The following is a 22,059-nucleotide window of genomic DNA, read 5'->3' on the forward strand; positions in this document are numbered from 1 at the left end:
ATTATCTCCATGAGGACAAAATGGAAACTTTGGAAGCAATAACTGAACATTCATCCCACGAAGGAAATTATACGAATCCACATGCTGAAGGGAAAACATTAAAGAAAAATAGGAAAGTTCTGACTGGAAAAAGGCATTACAAATGTGAAATTTGTCTCAAACAGTTTGCACGAAAAAGTCATTTAACTGAGCACATGATAGTTCACACTGGAGAAAAACGTCACAAGTGTGAAATTTGTTTTAAGCAATTTAATCAAACAAGTCATTTGAAACACCATTTGAGAGTGCACACTGGTGAAAAACCTCATAAGTGTGAAATTTGTTTTAAGCAGTTTAATGCAGCGAATGCTTTGAAAATACATTTGAGACTACACACTGGGGAAAAACCTCATACGTGTGAAATTTGTTTTAAGAAGTTTACTGCTACAAGTGATTTGAAAAGACATTTGAGAGTGCACACTGGAGAAAAACCTCATACGTGTGAAATTTGTTTTAAGAAGTTTACTGCTACAAGTGATTTGAAAAGACATTTGAGAGTGCACACTGGAGAAAAACCTTACAAGTGTGAGATTTGTTTCAAGCAATTTTCTCAGAAAAGCCATTTAGAAAGTCATTTGATAGTGCACACTGAAGAAAAACGTTATAAGTGCGAAATTTGTTTTGGGAATTTTAGGGAACGAGGTCATTTGAAAAGGCATTTGATGATGCACACTGGAGAAAAACCTCATAAGTGTGAAATTTGTTTTAAGCAATTTACTACACCAGGTCATGTAAAAAGACATTTGAAAGTGCATACTGGGAAAAAAACTTACAAGTGTAAAAATTAGTTTTTACCGGTTTTCTCAAATAAATATTTTGAAACATCATTTTCAATATTTTCAGCAAAGAAAATTTCTTAAATTAATCTTGTCCAGAAGTACAGTGTATGCATCTGATAGTCTATATACTGAAATGAAAATTTTGGATGTAAGGCAGTTATACTATCTGTGTTCTGGCATCAGGTTTTATTCAAATAAAAGTTTAGATGCACTACCAACACACCAATATAATACTCGTCAAAGAGACCATTTTATTGTTCCTCTTATGAATAAAACTAGTACACAAAAATCGTATATTTACATGGCTCCCAAACTAGATAATACTATTCCGGACTATATTAGGTACATTGTTAATTTACATAGTTTTAAACACCAATTGAAAATATTTCTTTTGAATACAGACAGATCAATTATACACAACTACTTTGATATATTATAATGATCCATTGGTAGATTGAATTGTTAGATTTAAATGTTTTTGTTACTTTTTATTATATTATTAGACATTAATATTTTTAACTTAAATTGATTTTTATAAATTTTATATTGTACATATTGTTGAATTTATATTTCCCTCGAATTGAATAATCTATATCATTTTAATTTCAAATTTTTATACATAGTTTTCTTCTTTTGCCCTTTAATTCGTCCAATTCTGAACATAGGCTTCCCCCAGTTTCCTCCATTCGCTTCTGTTTAGTGCTTTCTGTTTCCAGTGCGTTCCTCCTATCTTTTTAATGTCGTCTCCCCATCTCATCTGGGGTCGTCCTCTTGCTCTCTTTCCTCTTCATGGTCTCCATTGTTGTATCATGGTATTCCACCTATTGTCCGTTTGTCTAGCGTTATGACCTGCGAAGCTCCATTTTAGCCTGTTTATATGTTGGCCTGCGTCTTTGACTTTTGTTCTATTTCTGACCCAGTTGTTTTGCTTTTTGTCTGTCAATTTTACTCCTAGTAAAATACATAGTTTTATAGATTATAAATTATACCTATTTATATTATTATGTAACCGAAACAAGTGTGCAGACACTTATCGGTATATGTACTACTTTACTCAAATATTTTATTTATATATGTATACAAAGCTGTAAATTTTTTTTTGAATAAAGTTCATTCATTCATTCATTCATCATTTAAGGACGCATAGTGGAGAAAAAATTCTCAATAATTATAAAACGTAATAACTTTTATTCAACCCATATAACCTATTGGTGTCAAGAGAATTATCCAAATATGTAAAAATTAATGACAATTAAATGATGAAGATTTCCGTTCTTCATCATTTCAAAGTTGTCATTAACAGTGAACAATGTAAAATGGTAGCCATTGTGTAGTATTCACATTAATGTGATATTTTATATGTTTTAAAGAGTTTTACTCATGACCAGACGCTTAGCCCTGAGTCAATTTTAAATATTGTAATGTGTTAGTCAACAATTACTCTCCTTTGAGGTATTTATACTTATAAGACGATAGCTCTGATGATGGCATTTAAATATGCTAATTTTTAATAAAATTTTTACACACTATCAGTTTTTTTGAAAACATACACCTGTTGACGTTTAAATATTTATATTATAGTCAGTATGATTTTTAGATTATCTCCAAGAGGACAAAGTGGAAATTTTGGAGGCAATAGCTGAACAGTCATCCCACGAAGGAAATTCTAGGAATCCACATGCTGAAGGTAAAACATTAAATAAAAATAGGAAAGTTCTGACTGGAAAAAGGCATTACAAATGTGAAATTTGTCTCAAACAGTTTGCACGAAAAGCTCATTTAACTGAGCACATGATAGTTCACACTGGAGAAAAACCTCACAAGTGTGAAATTTGTTTTAAGCAGTTTAATGCAGCGAATGCTTTGAAAATACATTTGAGAGTACACACTGGTGAAAGACCCTACAAATGTGAAATGTGTTTTAAGCTGTTTAGTCGAATATTTCATTTGAAAAAACATTTGAGAGTGCACACTGGGGAAAAACCTCATACGTGTGAAATTTGTTTTAAGAAGTTTACTGCTACAAGTGATTTGAAAAGACATTTGAGAGTGCACACTGGAGAAAAACCTTACAAGTGTGAGATTTGTTTGAAGCAATTTTCTCAGAAAAGCCATTTGGAAAGTCATTTGATAGTGCACACTGAAGAGAAACGTTATAAGTGCGAAATTTGTTTTGGGAATTTTAGGGAACGAGGTCATTTGAAAATGCATTTGATGATGCACACTGGAGAAAAACCTCATAAGTGTGAAATTTGTTTTAAGCAATTTACTACAGCAGGTCATGTAAAAAGACATTTGAAAGTGCATACTGGGAAAAAAACTTACAAGTGTAAAAATTAGTTTTTACCGGTTTTCTCAAATAAATATTTTGAAACATCATTTAAGGACGCATAGTGGAGAAAAAAATCCTCAATAATTATAAAACGTAATAACTTTTATTCAACCCATATAACCTATTAGTGTTATGAGAATTATCCCAATATGTAAAAATTAATGACAATTAAATGATGAAGATTTCCGTTCTTCATCATTTCAAAGTTGTCATTAACAGTGAACAATGTAAAATGGTAGCCATTGTGTAGTATTCAGATTAAGAGGATCGGTACGGTTTTTCGGCTGCAATGCTATTCAAATGGGGATTCATTTTTTTCGAATCCTGAGTAAACTAATAAGTATTTTTAAAAAAACTTAAACGCAGAATGAAAATTACGTTATTAGCGAGGGCCGAAAGTCCCTCGGAACTTCTATAATGTTTATTTTAATAAGTTACAGGGGTGAAAAACTAAGAGAAAACTTAGTGTTACTTTTAATGTCAAATATCTCATTCAAAATCAACTTTTTATTTATTCTAAGGGACTTTCGGCCCTCGGTAATAATTTAGTCTTTCATTCTGCGTTTAGATTTTTCAAAAATATTTATTGGTTCTTTCAGGATTCGAAAAAAATGAACACAATGTCCGTGGTCACGGTTATTAGACTTTATTACGGTTGTCTTGTCCGACGGTGGTGGGGAGACTTATATTTTTGACTTTACGTCACAAGAGTTTACATTCCCATATTTTTAAATTATTTTCGATTATTGAATGTGAGTTATTATGTATATATTGTGTATTATTTGTGTTATTATGAAATAATAAGACAAATAGTACACATTTTATCTTATACCGGGTGGTGAATCGTAAAAAGGGCCATAGGAAACTCAATGTAAAATTCTGAATTGTTGAATTCCTGCTTCCCTAATTATTCTACATCAAAAGTCATGAGAGAATACTTGTAGAGAGGATTAAAATCTGTATTCTACGATTATAGGGCTTTTCATCGATTGTCATTTGTTTCGAGCTTCTGTCATATGTTGTATAATCTGTGTATATTAATATTATACACAGATTATACAACATATGACAGAAGCTCGAAACAAATGACTGTGAATGAAAAGCCCTATTGTTCTACGATTTAAATGCATTCCAAAATTTTGAAAAATATGATACATTTGCCACAATAGGTATGCGTGTAAAAGTAAGGCCACACGTTACTATGCTGACAGTGCTCACACCATTGACTGAATAAAAAAATCTTTATTATTAATCCTTTCTCCGCAACTGAGGGTATCTTATCAACTGTATTGTTTTTAAACAATAGATGATAAAATAAAAATATTGACAGTTCAAAAATGTGAACATTATTGCATTGTGTGTGGCCTAAATTTGGGCTGAAAACTAAAATGTATTACATTTTTACAAAATTTTGGAATATGTTTAATTACGTAGACCAATTTTAACAGTTATTTCCAATACAGATTTTAATCCTCTTCAAATAGTTTCTAATGCCTTTTGATGTAAAATAATTATTAGGGAAGCTGGAATTCAACAGTTCAGAATTTTACATTGAGTTAATGCAAAACTTTGACGCATGTCAAAATTCTCAATGTGTTTTAATTGTATTCATTTTTTTCGAATCCTGAGAAAACTAATAAATATTTTTGAAAAATTTAAACTCAGAATGAAAGACTACATTATTACCGAGGGCTGAAAGTCCCTGAAAACTTCTATAATGTTTATTTTAATAAGTTACAGGGCTGAAAATAAAAGAGAAGTGTGATAGTTAATTTCAAATATTTCATTCAATAGAATCTGCTTGTTTATTCTAAGGGGCTTTCCGCCCTCGGTAATAATGTAATCTTGCATCCTGCGTTTAAATTTTTCTAAAATACTTGGTTTTCTCAGGATTCGAAAAAAATCATATTACGATTCAAATGACAGTAAACTCTCGTGACGTAATCTCACCCTTAATGTTCATTGGTTAGTCGATTTATACAACCGTAGTAATGTCTAAGAACCGTGGTCCGTGGTAATACTTTCCAAACCTATCTTTGTCTTACAACGCACTTAGTCTAATAGAATACTGTCAGTCAGACACTGACAATCAGTGACAATTTTAAATAATTATTTGACATGAATCGGGAATATTTTTAGGTGTTGATTAAATAATATTGATATATTGTAGTGTATTTGATAAATAATTGATGTAAGAGGTGAACTTTATAAAAAGTTATTTATTGTGTATTATTTATGGAAGATAGAAGCAGAGAATACATTAAGATATATTCTGTGATCCAAGTATATATTTTGTTGTTAAAGATGTTCAAAATTGTAAGTGTTCCATAGTAACAATATATTATTAAAAAATCACTTTAACACTTTTCCTCTTTTCTGGATTGAGTATTAGTTTTTGTTGAAGGTACATATAAATTATTACAATCACTGAATACATAGCTAGTGAAAAAATTAGCACATTTATTAACTGAATTAATAATTTGCAATTATACAAAAAATAACAGTTATCCAAGAACATTCAAAAGCCATCTCTTTAAGCTATTCTCCTTTTCATGAACATTTTTCAGTGCGTCACAAATTATAGAAAAAAAGGTTAGTCCGTGATAATACACATTTATGACATTTATTCTAACGTGACATTTTTGTTAAATCTGACAGTTGTCAAATTTTATTTTCAATTTGGAATAAAACCAAATCAATTGTGTCTATTGCATTTATAAAATGGTATTTTCTTTCATTTGTATAGTCTTATAAATTGTACAGATTATATTGATAATATTATTATTTTATTTAATAAATAATTCTTTTTTGATTATGGTGCCATCTATCGACAACTAGAATAATCACCGAACTAGAATAATTACCAAAGTATTCAAAGACGTGCCTTTTTTTCTGTCACATACAATTTAATGCGTTAGAGAGAAATCGAAAAACTGTGACGCACTGAAAGATGTTCATGAGAAAAAGAATAGTTATGACATTGTCAAGTAGAATGACATTCTAGTAATATGTACATATCCATACCAGTGTGAATTTTACTACACGTAATTTGCCATGTAAAGACAGAAAAGGTAGGGATAGCCGTAAAATATTTGCGAATTATGTACCCATAGCCTTAATGTTATATTTTATATATTTTAAAGAGTTTTACTCATGACCAGACGCTTAGCCCTGAGTCAATTTTAAATATTGTAATGTGTTGGGTTACTCTCCTTTGAGGTATTTATACCTATAAGACGATAGCTCTGATGATGGCATTTAGATATGCTAATTTTTAATAAAATTTTTACACACTATCAGTTTTTTTGAAAACATACACCTGTTGACGTTTAAATATTTATATTATAGTCAGTGTGATTTTTAGATTATCTCCAAGAGGACAAAGTGGAAATTTTGGAGGCAATAGCTGAACATTCATCCCACGAAGGAAATTCTATGAATCCACGTGCTGATGGAAAAACATTAAATAAAAATAGGAAAGTGGTGACTGGAAAAAGGCATCACAAACAGTTTGCACGAAAAGGTCATTTAACTGAGCACATGATTGTTCACACTGGAGAAAAACCTCACAAGTGTGAAATTTGTTTTAAGCAGTTTAATGCAGCGAATGCTTTGAAAATACATTTGAGAGTACACACTGGTGAAAGACCCTACAAATGTGAAATTTGTTTTAAGCTGTTTAGTCGAATATTTCATTTGAAAAAACATTTGAGAGTGCACACTGGGGAAAAACCTCATACGTGTGAAATTTGTTTTAAGAAGTTTACTGCTACAAGTGATTTGAAAAGACATTTGAGAGTGCACACTGGAGAAAAACCTTACAAGTGTGAGATTTGTTTGAAGCAATTTTCTCAGAAAAGCCATTTGGAAAGTCATTTGATAGTGCACACTGAAGAGAAACGTTATAAGTGCGAAATTTGTTTTGGGAATTTTAGGGAACGAGGTCATTTGAAAAGGCATTTGATGATGCACACTGGAGAAAAACCTCATAAGTGTGAAATTTGTTTTAAGCAATTTACTACAGCAGGTCATGTAAAACGACATTTGAAAGTGCATACTGGGAAAAAAACTTACAAGTGTAAAAATTAGTTTTTACCGGTTTTCTCATATAAATATTTTGAAACATCATTTAAGGACGCATAGTGGAGAAAAATATCCTCAATAATTATAAAACGTAATAACTTTTATTTAACCCATATAACCTATTAGTGTTATGAGAATTATCCAAATATGTAAAAATTAATGACAATTAAATGATGAAGATTTCCGTTCTTCATAATTTCAAAGTTGTCATTAACAGTGAACAATGTAAAATGGTAGCCATTGTGTAGTATTCACATTAATGTGATATTTTATATGTTTTAAAGAGTTTTACTCATGACCAGACGCTTAGCCCTGAGTCAATTTTAAATATTGTAATGTGTTGGTCAACAATTACTCTCTTTTGAGGTATTTATACCTATAAGACGATAGCTCTGATGATGGCATTTAGATATGCTAATTTTCAATAAAATTTTTACACACTATTAGTTTTTTTGAAAACATACACCTGTTGACGTTTAAATATTTATATTATAGTCAGTGTGATTTTTAGATTATCTCCAAGAGGACAAAGTGGAAATTTTGGAGGCAATAGATGAACATTCATCCCACGAAGGAAATTCTATGAATCCACGTGCTGAAGGAAAACCATTAAATAAAAATAGGAAAGTGGTGACTGGAAAAAGACATCACGAATGTGAAATTTGTCTCAAACAGTTTGCACGAAAAGGTCATTTAACTGAGCACATGATAGTTCACACTGGAGAAAAACTTCACAAGTGTAAAATTTGTCTTAAGACATTTCTAAGAGGAAGACAGTTGGAAATACATATGAGAGTACACAGTGAGGTAAAACCCTACAAATGTGAAATTTGTTTTAAGCGATTTATTGACTCAAGCAATTTGAAAATGCATTTGAAAGTGCACGAAAAACCTCATAAGTGTGAAATTTGTTTTAAGCAGTTTAGTATAGAAAGTAAGTTGAAAATTCATTTAAGAGTACACACTGGGGAAAAACCTCATAAGTGTGAAATTTGTTCTAAGCAGTTTAGGTTTATAGGTAACTTCAAATACCGTATGAAAATTCATAGTGGAGAAAAACCTCATAAGTGTGAAATTTGTTTCAAGCAATTTATTCAAGCAAGTCAATTGAAAAGACATTCGATAGCGCACACAGGGGAAAAACCTCACAAATGTGAAATGTGTTTTAAGAGGTTTATGCATGTAAAAGATTTGAAAAGACATTTAGTCTTGCACACCGCGGAAAAAACTCATAAGTGTGAAATTTGCTCTAAACAGTTTATTAGAGCAAGTCAGTTGAAAATACATTTTAGAGTGCACACTGGGGAAAAACCTCACAAGTGTGAAATTTGTTTTAAGCAATTTAGTGAAGCAAATAGTTTGAAAAATCATTTGAGAGTGCACACTGGGGAAAAACCTCATAAGTGTGAAATTTGTTTTAAACAGTTTAGAGAACGAGGTTATTTGAAAAGGCATTTGATGATGCACGCCGGAGAAAAACCTTATAAGTGTGAAGCCGAGAAACCCCATAAGTGTCAAATTTGTTTTAAGCAATTTACTACAGTAAGTTACTTGAAACAACATTTGTTGGTACACACTGGAATAAAACCTCATAAGTGCAAAATTTGTTTTAAGCAGTTTAGTCATGCAAGTAATTTGAGAAGACATTTGATAGTGCATACAGGGGAAAAACGTTATAAGTGTGATATTTGTTTAAAGAGATTTACTGAAAATAGCCATTTAAAAAATCATTTGAGAGTGCACACTGGGGAAAAACCTTACAAGTGTGAAATTTGTTTTAAGCAATTTACTTCTACAAGTGATTTGAAAACACATATTAGAGTGCACACTGGGGAAAAACCTCATAAGTGTGAAATTTGTTTTAAGCCGTTTTTTACAGCAACTCGTTTGAAAATACATATGGGAGTGCACACCGGGGAAAAACCTCATCAGTGTGAAGTTTGTTGTAAGCAGTTTGGAGACATAAGTAACTTGAAAAGGCATTTAAGAGTGCACACTGGAGAAAAACCTCATAAGTGTGAAATTTGTTTGAAACAATTTACTGAAAACAGTAGTTTAAAAAACCATTTGAGATTGCACACAGGGGAAAAACCTTACAAGTGTGAAATTTGTTTTAGGCAATTTAATGCTACACGTGATTTGAAAACACATCTGACAGTGCACACTGGGGAAAAACCTCATAAGTGTGAAATTTGTTTTAAGCCGTTTTTTACAGCAACTCGTTTGAAAACACATTTGAGAGTGCACACTGGGGAAAAGCATCATAAGTGTGAAGTTTGTTGTAATGGGTTTAGAGACATCCGTAACTTGAGAAGGCATTTGAAAGTGCACACTGTAGAAAGACCTCATAAGTGTGAAATTTGTTTTAAGCAATTTACCGAAAAATGTAGTTTAGAAACACATTTCAAATTACACACAAGAGAAAAACCTCAATAATCAGAAAACGTAATTAATATTTTTCACACAACCTTTTATAACTTATGAATGTTATGTATGAATGTTTTTGTATTCTTTTTTACTTGATAAATAGGGGAGTGCATTAAGATTTTCATTTTGGAAAAAATCAAACAAGATAGAACTTCATAATTTCATAAAGAAATGTTTAATAAACAACATATCAAAAAGTTCTATTCGAGAAGTGGGTGCTTCATTTTTTATTAAACAAATGAACTACGAAATTAGATGTTTTTTTAAATAACTCCAAAAATATAAATTTTAGAAAAAAACTGACTTGACCATTGAAAAGTTCAGACAATTTTACAAAAAAACCTTATATAAAGAAATTTCTAAAATTAAATCTGTATCTCATATAATTTTTTATTTATATCGCTAAAGTCACCCTTCTCACAAACATTGGCGCACTGTAAACTAACGCACGGCGAAGTGCACGTTGAGTTATTTTAATGTAATTCTTTAAATAAGGGATCAAATGAAATTTTACAAACTGAACATGAAAGAGGAATAATTAAGCTATCTTATGGTTATAATAGAAAGAAATAAAATGTATGGGCATAATTACGGTGTGGGCGGAAAGTGAGCCTTATATGAATTTTGTTTGAAAATTATTTAAAAATGTGTAACTAATACAATTTTTCTTAAAAGACTCTCAATTTTGCACAACTTACCTTTCAAGCATCCTACTAAATGATGTTTCATTCAAAAAAAATCTCAAAAATTTAATTCAAATGATATGAAGTCTCAAAAAATGTAATTTTTGAAATCTTCGTAGTTTTATAGAATTACCACCACTTTAAGACAGTATTACTCAAGTTTGAACAAATCTATTACAGTTTTATAAGTGCTTTTTTAAAGCTTAGGATGTAATCTTTAAAATGCAGTAAATTATTTTACTTTAGAAATGAAATAAACTATTTCTTTTTAAGAAAATTAAGAAAGATAACAAAAATGTAACACAAAAACCGAAAATTACCAGCTAAAAAAATGTTTATACAAAGTGATCAAAACTTTTCTGTAAAACTTACCTAAAATACATTTAATAATAAGCTTCGCCAATAATAAATGTTCAGCAAAAAAATTTTTTTAGCTCATACAGTATGTCTGCGTAACTTGGAACTTATTGATAACTTTTTTATTATCAGTTTTACGAAAAAAAGTTATTCTTTATACAATACTCTGCATCGTATATAATCTAAGATGCAATCATTAAATATCAAATTTAATTAATTTTATACGAGGTATGTCAAAAAATATGAATTTCACTCAAGAGTAAAGTACCTTTACATTTCACAATATCGAAAATTGTTATTAAGAAAAGTTGTTTGGAATGAAAAAATTTGTTTTAGTGTTCAATTACATCCTTGTAATTAAAATATTGTGAATAATAAAGGCACTTAACTCTTAAGAAAAATTCATATTTTTTACAGGCCTCGTATAAAATTAAAAAAGTTTGATATCTGATGGTTGTATCTTAGATTTTAGACCAGGGAGAGCATTTTATGAAGAATAACTTTTTTTCGTAAAAGTGATAATAAAATAGTTATGATAATTGTAATAAAAATATGATGAGTATCCGCTATTTGAGAAAAAATTGAATTTTTTTTATGTTCGATTAGAATGATGTAATTGTATATTTAGACATAGTTTCTAATTTCAAACAACTTTTCATAATATCATTTTTTGATATTCTGGAATATAAAGGTACTTTACTCTTTAACGAAATTATAAATAATAATTTATATAAATAATAAATTATAAATAATAACTCGTCTAAAATTGGTAAAATTTGATATCTGATGGTTGAGTTTTAGATTTTTGACTATCCAGAGCATTTTATTAAGAATAACTTTTTTTCGTAAAATTGATAATAAAAAAGTTTTCCATGTGGTTCCTAGCTACGCAGACACACTGTATAAGATCTTATGTACAAAAATTTTCAAATTGCAATGCCATATTCGGATTCAGCATAATCAAAAACAAAATAGAAACATATTTGATCAAAGTAAAATGATGAATTTAACGATATTTTTAAAATTATTTATACAAAACAATTGTTATTGTTTAAACAATTAATAAACAATTAGCGGCCAGATCTGCGAGTAGAACTTTTTACTTTAACATGTATATAAACTAACAAAAAAAGTTTTAGAAAAATATATCCTTGTTTGAATTATTCCGAAACAATGCATGTTTTCGTTCTAATTGCACTCCCCTAAAAAACCTATTCGCGGTGTGCAAGTACGTGGAGGGAATAATTCATATTCTCAATTTTTTTTTTTTGAAAAATGGCTTTGGCAGAGCCAATTAGCCAGACTTGTTATATTCTCAATTGAAATTGTAAAATTGACGTATATTTCATACCTACTGTCATTGAAGAAGAGAAATTATATATTGCTCCACAATATTGATATGATATGCAATAATTATTATATAAAGGTAAATTTAATTAATTGTATTTTGCTTGCAGTACTGTATTATAATAACTAATTTTATTTACTACATACAACTGTTTACCGTTTAATAACATAACCTCATCTTACTTTTTCTTCTTATATTTTTTTTGGCTATGGCCTTGACAATTTTCCAGTAACCAGGACTAATATAATTGGCCAATATAATTAAAAGTGCGAAAAATGTTGCTGAGCTATAAAAATAGGTGTCGCTTTTCCGAACTTACACGGTCCCAATATTGAGTTAATAACTAATAATAAAGGAGATATTTAGTTCATTTAAATTTTCCCTTGTCGACTATTTCGCCACTCTGTGTGTGTGTGTGTGTGAAAAAATGGCTTGGATGCGAGTCCGTTAGCCACAGATTTTTATTTTATTTTTACCTCAATTTATTAGTTTTGTTATATTTATACGTATTTCACTTAAATGATTATATTTGTTTCTTTCAAGTAGTTTATGAGTAATTTAAATATTTCCATTTTATGACAACTTAGTAGATATTCTATACTAATTGGAAAATGAACTTGTGTTTGTCGTAAACTGTAATATAATTGATTTATATATCTCTCGTTAATTTTGCATTCCAAGAAAATATGGTTTAAATCTCTAATCGAAACATTATCACAAAAACATACTGATGAATTAATTATTCCTAATTTGTGCAGATGTGCCTCATATTTCCCGTGTCGAGTTTTTAATCTATTTAATTTCGCCACTCTGTTATACTTTATTTTTCCAACTTAAAAAGCTCAGAAGATAAATAATTTCGAATTTTATTTCCTGACTAATTCGACTTTCGATTCATAGATGGTAATTTAGCATAAGCAGCTTTGGTAATGGACCGCGATAGTCGTGACGTCAAAACGTCAAAAAAAGGTTTCCAAACACGTTGTGTCTAGGTACACGCTAAAATGTACGCAAATAAAAAAGTTAAACTTCATCAAGCTAATGACTATTTAGCGTGGGCAGTGACTGTATATTTTGATACACGCTATTTTGATATGTTTAGTGTTTGTTTGATAGAAAAATATTTGTTATGACCTTTAATTCTACCTAACTTTTTTATTTGCGTACATGTTAGCGTATACCTAGACACAACGTGTTCGGAAAAAATTTGACGTTTTGACGTCACACTATCACGGTCCATTACACCGAAGGGATGAAAGGATTTGATTTCAGTTCAGTGGCTCTACCCAGGTGGAAAGGTTCGGAATAACCGTTTCCTTAGTCGGAGTTTTTTTTAATTTAACAAGAAATTTCACATGAATCCGTTGCTCATGTTTTTCGTCACACATTGTTATCGGCACGAGGAAAAAACACGTTCTTTTCTAACCTCTACAGAAAAAATACTACTATAACAGCGACAAAAACGTGTTTTCGTACTGGAAGAGTAGACACTTCCAGCTATCCAATGCTGCATTCGTTTCCCACTCTTCCCCTCTAGGATGCCTTCTGTGCGCACAGTCTCGTTATTTAATAGCCAGACCTCGTATATCAAAATAAACATGCTGAATTTATAAAATACCTAAATTTATATATTTTGTACTTACCTACTATTTAAGTAATATTGAGTTACCAAAATGAATTTAATATTTTCAAGCACCACAAACAAAATAAAGATATTATGTATGTTCCTATAGTCCTAGTTCCTAGTATTGGGACCGTGCAAGTTCGGCAAAGCGACCTCTATTTCTACGCTCTGTACTTTTATTCGCACTTTTAATTATATTGGCCAATTATATTAGTCCTGGTTGCTGGATAATTGTCAAGACCATAGTCCAAAAAAATAATAAGAAGAAAAAATAAGATGCAGGTTATGTTTAGCAAACGTAAACAATTGTATGTAGTAAATAAAATCAGTTATTAAAATGCAGTACTGCAAGCAAAATACAATTAATTAAATTTACCTTTATATAATAATTGCATATCATATCAATATTGTGGAGTAATATATAATTTTTCTGCGTCAGTGACAGAAGGTAAGAAATATACGTCAATTTGACAATTTCAATTGACAATATGAATTATTTGAGATAGTTGCAATATTTCTCCGCGACTCGCGCACGGTCGTTTCTCGTTTCCCTTTCCAAGTACTTGCACACCGCGAATACTTTGTCGTTCGTCTTTCTCCTAACAGCATCAAGCATAGATTGGATACAAATACAAATAATGCCTGTGCCTGTTCAATGTTTGTGTTTTCATTTTCATAAAACCTTTGTTAATTCTGGTTAATTCCTACGCAGGTAGAATGAGAAGGGTCATTTCCGTTTGCATTATTCCGATCTTTTACGATCTGGTTATGGTGTATTCTTTCCAAACTTTAAATTCCAACGATGTAAAAATACTCATAGTAAAATCAAAATGAAAACGATTTTTTTTTCTTTAATACAAATTAATGTTTAAACTTTTTTACCATACCTACTGGAGGGACGCCGGCGTTCAACATTCCTCCATGGAGAGTTTGGAGTAGTTCCAATGTCTCTTTCCAGCGTTTTGCACTTGCAGTAAGTTCAATGTGTCGCTAAGCCTTCGATAGCTAAGTGGAGAACTTTTAATGAACCGTAAGAGGCTGTAATTCTGGCCTGTTGAATTGGTTATGTAAATAAAACACTTTCTATTTTGCTATGACTGTAATGAAGTTAAAAAGAGCAAGAAATCGAATTTTACATGTGAACATTTGAGTTAACAACTATTTACCGTGAAAGCGCGCCGCAACACATATTATTTACACTCTATCGGCTATATGCAAAATTGCCACGTGAAGAATACTCTTCGAACAAGCGTAATGAAAAAGAAAAATGTTTATGCGTGCGTTCTTAAGGAATGTTGATAGTTGACTGCTGTTTGCCCTTGCATCCCGTTAACAGATCTTTCCGTTGGGGTGCTTGGGTAAAAGGAGGCGGAGATTAACATTCTTGGAAGATTTCTTCAGGCACTGCGTAATAAAATTACTTATGACTTTTTCAGAGGCGTCGTGGTATGAATATTATTTATGAAATAGAATTTATTTGGGTGGAGAATACAGTTCTCCAACACCTACAATTAAACCAATTTTGAGAAATGAATTCGTCGGGGATACCTATGTACATACATAAATTGTATTAATATAATATATTAATATAATTTATAAATATACATAATCGTGAAGAAGGATTTTGCTTTTTTTTTAATTAGAAAAATATGTATGTGTGTGCATTATATCTAGTTGTAATATATTTTTATTAGGTTAGTTAAATATTTATGTAAATGTTTTATACTTGTATCATATACCTATTCTAGATATGTAATATTATACTTAGATGTAAAAATTTTCTGGCTAATTGGTCTTTACCAAAGCCATCAAATTAAATAAAAAAAAATACATAAATGTATGCACTTTTAAAAGTGCATACGTACAAGTATGTGTTAAGCACATACTTTTAAAGTATATTCTATGAAGGTATATTTCTAGAATGTACTTTTACGAATATTCTGAGATACTACGTACACGAATGTGCTCAGTATATTCGGTACGAGAATATTCTTTAAAGTATATGAAAAGAACATGAAATTTAGAATGTTTTTTATGGTACATGCTACGGTTGTACTATGCATGTACTAAAAAGAACATACTCTATCGAATGTTGGTAGTATATGCTTTGAACATGATACGAACATCATTGTTATGTGGGAAGCAAATAGTAGAAGCTCTGTATTGTAATCAAATCTGAACCATCTTTTCTTTTAGTTTATACTTGATTCACTTTTGTGGATATTAGATATTAGGCTCAGAGGATAAATAATTTCGAATTTTATTTCCTGACTTATTCGAATTTCTATTTTTATAATTTCGAACAGAAATATTATTTCGTTATTTTGAGTTTTATTACGTTTGAAAATATTTTTTTCTACGAGCGTGCAAAAATGTCTATTTTCGCGAACGCGTTTTAGTTTAGAAAGTTTTACTTTTCCGCACGCGTGTTACTTTTCCGCACGCGTTTTACTTTTCTGCACGCGTTTTACTTTTCCGCACGCATGTTAATTTAGATATGTTAATATGGCCTTAAAGTAATTATAATACATGCAATAAACTAATATTTAGATATTATTTACTAATTTATTTCAAATATATCTTATTGTGTTGAGAAATTATTATCAATGAAATAAAATAATTTTGACATAATATTCGAAAGTCAAATCAGTAGACAATAACAGTGGTTTTGAATCGTCGTCATGCTAACCAATTATGGTGAAAGTTTGGTTTTGACAACCTTGTCAAAGAATTAATTTGTGTATGTATTTTCATATTAATTAAATTAATTGATTAAGATTTGGTCATTTTTTAAAGACTCATAGAAAAAATATTGTTCCTAACGCTTGCAGAAAGTCTCTTTACCGCACTAGACTGCTTGCCGAACTCCCGCTTCGCGTCCTTCGGCAATCTGCAGTCGCGTTTGGAAAAGTATGACTTTCTGCACTTCTTGTTAGGAAAATAACTATTTTTTGTTACATTAATTTTTTGAGTGTGTAAATAAAAATAAAAGCTGTGTTAATATTTTTTCTTTGTTATTACTATTAATCCTGCTCCAGGCATTTCTTTAATCGAAGAAGATGCTATAAATATTATGAATCATATATGTTCCTATCAAAATCTTTTCCAACGCAATAACATCTATAATAATGTTAACTCATTACTTGATCTAGTTTTGGTTCATGATGCAAATTGCATTGTCGCAGAAGCTGATATACCTTGCATAACTACAGAGTTATCTCAACTTGAGGTTTAACATCGCGTTAAGGCCGCGTCTCACCATCAAATAATTTGATCAAACAGTTTGAGCAAACTTGACGTACTTGAGGAAGTACGTCAAAGTGACGTCACAATTGCAGTTTTTTGAAATTCTAAAAATCTGTGCTCTCACTATCAGTCTAGTTTGATCAAATTTTTTGTATTGAGTTGTCTAACTTGTTTGTACTTTATTTAAAATTAAAATTTTTCATTATTATCCACAATGAACACTCAGGATGTGACGTCACTAACTGTCACTTTCAGTTTGCTCAAACCAGTTTGATCAAATTATTTGATGGTGGGACGCGGTCTTTATAAAGTGACCAGATAACTTAAGAACTGTCAAGAAATAACGCAAATAGTTAAGTTAAATATGATACGTCACACCAATTCGATGATTATAACTTAACTACAGGATAACTTTACGTTAAAGATAACTTCGGTCATCCATCACACGGCTGATTATTCCTTTGGCCCTACAGTGTAGGCAACCACAACCACGTTAATATCGTTTGTCTTTATAAAATTTTCAATTTTCATTATTTTTAATTAAAGCCAGTTTATTTATAATCCGCAAACGAGGAGCAATTAGGTGATGGTTACTTAGCAATTTTACGGCTTTTTATACCCAGAAAATGAAAATTTATTTTTAGCGCTGCTTTTTGTTTGGTTTTATCTTGAAAATGGAAAATCCGCAAATGAAATTTCGAATGGAGGGATTTTCTTACGTCAGAAGCAATCATTTTAGATATAGATTACAATACAGATAATACTTTTGCAAATACAGTTTAGGACCACAAAAATGGAAAAATTTTTTCTTCGGAAAATTTTTTTTTATGATTTTAGTTTAAACCAGGTCTATTCGTAATCCTCAAACCAGGAGAAATTAAATGATATAGTTATTGTTATTTTTACAGCTTTTAATAAATATCCCGATAATGGAAATATATGCTTTGGCGCTGTCCCGAGAAATTTCGTTTTGATATAACTTGAAAATGGAATATCCGCAAATGAAATTTCGAGGGAGGGATTACCTTTACTAGTAAGTCAGGAGGAGTTATTTTGACTATGGTACATACTACTTTTAGCCTTACACATGATACTATAAATAACGTATATATTTAATAACATAGAACTTTATTTATAGTATCATGGCCTTACAGTTTAGGTTTACCAAAAGTAAAAATTATTCTGGCATTCCTTTGCCCCTACAGTATAGGCAACCAACATTAAATCGTTTTTCCTTTATAACATTTTCAATTTTCACAATTTTCAATTAAAACCAGTTTATTCATAATCCGCAAACGAGGTGCAATTAGGTGATATGGTTATTTAGCGACTTTACGGCATTTTATACCCTGAAAATCAACATTTATTTTTAGCGCTGCGCCGAAATCTCCACTTTTGATTTGCTTATATATCGAAAACGGAAATTCCGCAAATGAAATTTTGAATGGTGCAATTATCCGCAAACGAGGTGCAATTATTTTAGCTATGGTAGAAGTCAAAATAACGACTTTGAAAAACGCTGTGTCTAGGTACACGCTAACGTGTACGCAAATAAAAAAGTTAGGTACACGCTTAAACGTCATCAAGTCAGTGACGTCATTATTTAGCGTGTACTATGACTGGGTTTTTTGGTACACGCTAATTTGAGCCGCGTGTATGCTGTAGTATTAAGTATCTGTAAGTATCGCGAGTGTCAGAGTGTGGTTAGAATTTGTCTAATCGCCTTATGTTTACACTTTAATATTGATTTGTAAAGAGTTTCCTTATTTTTTACTTGTTTAGTGTTTTTTTTTTAAATTAACTATATGGAGTGTGGACAATTATTTAGTTCTTTTAATGAGTTTAACAACATTCTAAAACAGTATGAAAAAGATAAGAGACAAACATTCGTGATTAACGGTAGCAGAAGTAATAAGATAAAATATACGGGGCGAGTGATTAGTGTGATAAAGCTCAGTAGATCCGCAATCGTAGATCCGTCGTAATAGATAGCAATAAAAGTTAGTATCAAAAATTTTAGCAAACTTTGAGCTTCATATTACAAAATTACTAAAATTAGTTAGAATGTTACAGGGCGTTCGATAATATACTGGCGGACCAAACTTATGTTTTCTAAATGGAACACCCTATATTTTATTTTATGTTCGAAATCTTCTTAACTTCCATATCACAAAAATATAAAGGTTTATTATGTTATACAGGATATTTACAAAGTTATAACCAATTTTCTATGAAAATCGTAACAAGTTCAACTCCCTGTATAAATAAAAATAAACACCAAATAAACTGGTATAATTAACTTACGTATAAAAATTATTTTAGCAGTATTTTGTATATATCATGTTAACTAATATTTATTTTGCTAACCTGAATATATACTTTTATATGCATATTGTTTTATTACAATTAAGTTTGAAACATCTGAATAGTTTTGCTTCCCTTCCCCTTCCCTTAATAAAAATATTTTCTATCAAACAAACAACAAACACTAAAAATATCAAAATAGCGTGTACCAAAATATAAAGTCACCGCGCACGCTAAATGATGACGTCACTGGCTTGATGAAGTTTAATTCGCGTGTACCTAACTTTTTTATTTGCGTACACGTTAGCGTGTACCTAGACACAGCGTTGAAAAAACCGTTTCGCTAACTTGACGCTTCATTTGTCACTATTGATTGTCACTGGCTGCATTCAGCAGAAAACTGCGATGACTAATCGATTACTTAGCGATGTGTAATCGCTAACGATTCTTCTGAATGGTATACTTTCATGTACATACGAAATAGGTTATGACAACTGTCACATTTTTCAAAATGATTTGCAAATACGTGAAAGACACCCCAAGAACAGAAATAAAAATTATTAAGAAATGGTAATTTATAAATAACCCCATTTAATTCATACATAGTTTCAAATTCTTGAATTTCTGGCGACATAGGTAAACCTAATAGGTACATACGAATAATCCAACAAAGCAGCTCAGATATTTATCAGCGTGATTTATATGCCTTTCAGCCTTCCTTGCCTTCAATTCATGTTTTTTAAATATATATAACTTAAAATATACGTATTAGACACACGTCATACGTCAATCTTATTTTGATTTGCTAAGAAATCATATTTCAAAACCGATGTTTAAAATGGCGACCGATAAGTCATCGAATGATAACTAATCGACAATTTATGTGGCATTCAGCAGAAAATCACTAAGCGATTAGTCATCGATTGAGTCTGCTGAATGCACCCAATGTCACTGTCATTTGTTACTGCCACTTGTCATGTGTCACTGTCACAGCAACTAGCCACGCGCGACGCAGACGCAACCGACGCAACTAACTGGATTTGATTTAATAATAAAATTGAATAAAATTCATTGTTTTCGTTTTCAATTTTAATGAATAGATTTCTTTGTAATGTAAACTGTGTGTGTTTCCTAGTATAAACTGTATAGTGATTTCACTTTTTGGTTGTAAAAATATTATTGAAATACATATAAAATCAAGTGTAATCCAATGGAAGTAAAACAAGAAGTTAAGGAGGAAATCTGTAAAGTAGAAGTAGAGTGTAATGACCTGGATGATGCTCCTTTGGATGACTTTAAATGTGAAATCAAGGAGGAATCCAAATGGCAAAGTACACATGACACCAATGATTATTTAGACGTGAAGGAACTTCCTATAAACACTCAAATAGATCAACATGAAATTATTCACCCATTTGAAGAAGACCAAAAAACCGAAAAAGGTTAGTATAATAACCAACCATATAAGTATCTGTGGCTTAGTTCTAAAAGGGCCAGTATCAATTTTGAGGTTTTGAATACACCAACTACCATGTTTCAAGTACCATGTTTCCAGTTAAACATGGTTTGATACACACTTTCATATTCTAAAAGAGCCAATGTCAAATTCAATTAAAAAGCCGTAATATTAGTGTAATTATAACCAATGTCATAATAAAATAATTCACATCAGTTTCAGTTAACACATTCACAGACTCACCTCCATCTTTACACAGTAATGTCCCTGAAGCAGGGGCGGATCCAGAAAATCGATTGGGGGGGGGGCACATATGGTACAAACTCAAGGAGTCTGGAATATACCTCAATAAAATCTATTCTATCTAGTGTATTTTTGATCCGCCTGGGGGTACGTGCCCCACCTGGATCCGTTGTTCGGTTCTGCTACTGCCCTGAAGTGTCTGCATATGCATGCAGTCATGTCCGTGAATGTGTTAAGGGGGGGTATGGTTTGAAATCAATATATCAAGCACATTTTTGTGGATTTTTTTCAAAGTTATGGTAGAATTATTTTATTTTTAAATTAAATAAACATATTAAGTACAATTCAAATAATATTTAAGAAAAAATTCAATTCAAAATATTGAAAAATAAGCCATTGGTGACAAATTTTGGCAGGCAGCTCAAAAAAATGGATTTTGTGGTGAACATCTAAACTCTAAACTCATCACTGGATCATACGAAATAAAAAAATTCAAAAAGATTTAATTAGCTTATGAGTTTCACGAGGTAACAATGTCAAGTTTTTTATTTTTAATGATTTTTGAATTTTTGGTATCACACAGAAGTCAAAAATACGAAATTTTTGATAAAGATTTTGTGAAAACCATCAGATTTAATATTGTTGAATAAAAAATAAGCACAAACCGAAAAATATCTCAACGTTGTTACCTCACGAAATATCTAAAGAAAATCTATGCAAAATTTCAGGTAGATCGGTCAAGTAGTTTTTCAGTTACAATGTCGCACCACATTTGAAAAAGCAGTTTTGAGAAAAATGCGTTTAAAGTTTTGACAACTGCATCTTCATCTTCTTATTTGTCTGCCAAATTGTAAAGTGATGAACATTGGAATATGTTTTTTGAATTGCGGAGTAATTGTTTAACGTTTCTCAATACGCTCAAGCGTGCTGGCGCAAAGCCGCGGCAAAGCGGGTCTAAGGTAGGGATATTCAACACTCTTTATCTTGGGTAATTTTACTCCGATCAATCTGAAATTTTCAGAGAGTAAGTATTCTTGAAAGTATGCACTTTTATTTGAAATAATAAAAAAATTAAATATTTCAAACCATACCCCCCCTTAAAAGGGCCAAACTTGACATTGGCCTCTTTTATCCATTA

At 30.8% G+C, this 22,059-nt stretch overlaps 2 protein-coding genes and 1 long non-coding RNA gene across 8 annotated transcripts in view; 2 read left to right on the plus strand and 1 right to left on the minus strand.

Moving 5' to 3' along the window:
- Positions 1-10,854, plus strand: part of LOC126879171 (zinc finger protein 91-like) — a 33,313-nt gene extending 22,459 nt beyond the window's left edge. The window contains exons 2-3 of one of the 4 annotated variants that reach the window (XM_050642200.1): positions 2,416-2,505; positions 7,745-10,854. In XM_050642200.1, coding sequence (XP_050498157.1) covers positions 2,416-2,505; positions 7,745-9,669 — 2,015 coding nt within the window. In that variant the 3' untranslated portion in view covers positions 9,670-10,854. Of the gene's footprint in view, positions 2,348-2,415; positions 2,506-6,514; positions 7,687-7,744 lie in introns of those variants that run through there. The other 3 variants (XM_050642203.1, XM_050642201.1, XM_050642202.1) reach the window with 3 other exon arrangements.
- LOC126879176 (uncharacterized) overlaps positions 413-22,059 on the minus strand; it is a 23,189-nt gene continuing 1,542 nt past the window's right edge. Inside the window, exons 2-4 of the long non-coding RNA XR_007695998.1 lie at positions 6,884-6,967; positions 2,803-2,886; positions 413-555 (exon numbers count right to left, since the gene is read on the minus strand). This is a non-coding gene — a long non-coding RNA (uncharacterized LOC126879176). The remainder of the gene's footprint in view (positions 556-2,802; positions 2,887-6,883; positions 6,968-22,059) is intronic.
- LOC126879169 (zinc finger protein 729-like) overlaps positions 20,199-22,059 on the plus strand; it is a 128,469-nt gene continuing 126,608 nt past the window's right edge. The window contains exon 1 of one of the 3 annotated variants that reach the window (XM_050642197.1): positions 20,199-20,664. In XM_050642197.1, coding sequence (XP_050498154.1) covers positions 20,433-20,664 — 232 coding nt within the window. In that variant the 5' untranslated portion in view covers positions 20,199-20,432. The remainder of the gene's footprint in view (positions 20,665-22,059) is intronic. The other 2 variants (XM_050642196.1, XR_007695996.1) reach the window with 2 other exon arrangements.

Source organism: Diabrotica virgifera, chromosome 1, assembly GCF_917563875.1.
Source record: "Diabrotica virgifera virgifera chromosome 1, PGI_DIABVI_V3a".
Taxonomy (NCBI): Eukaryota; Metazoa; Arthropoda; class Insecta; order Coleoptera; family Chrysomelidae; genus Diabrotica; species Diabrotica virgifera.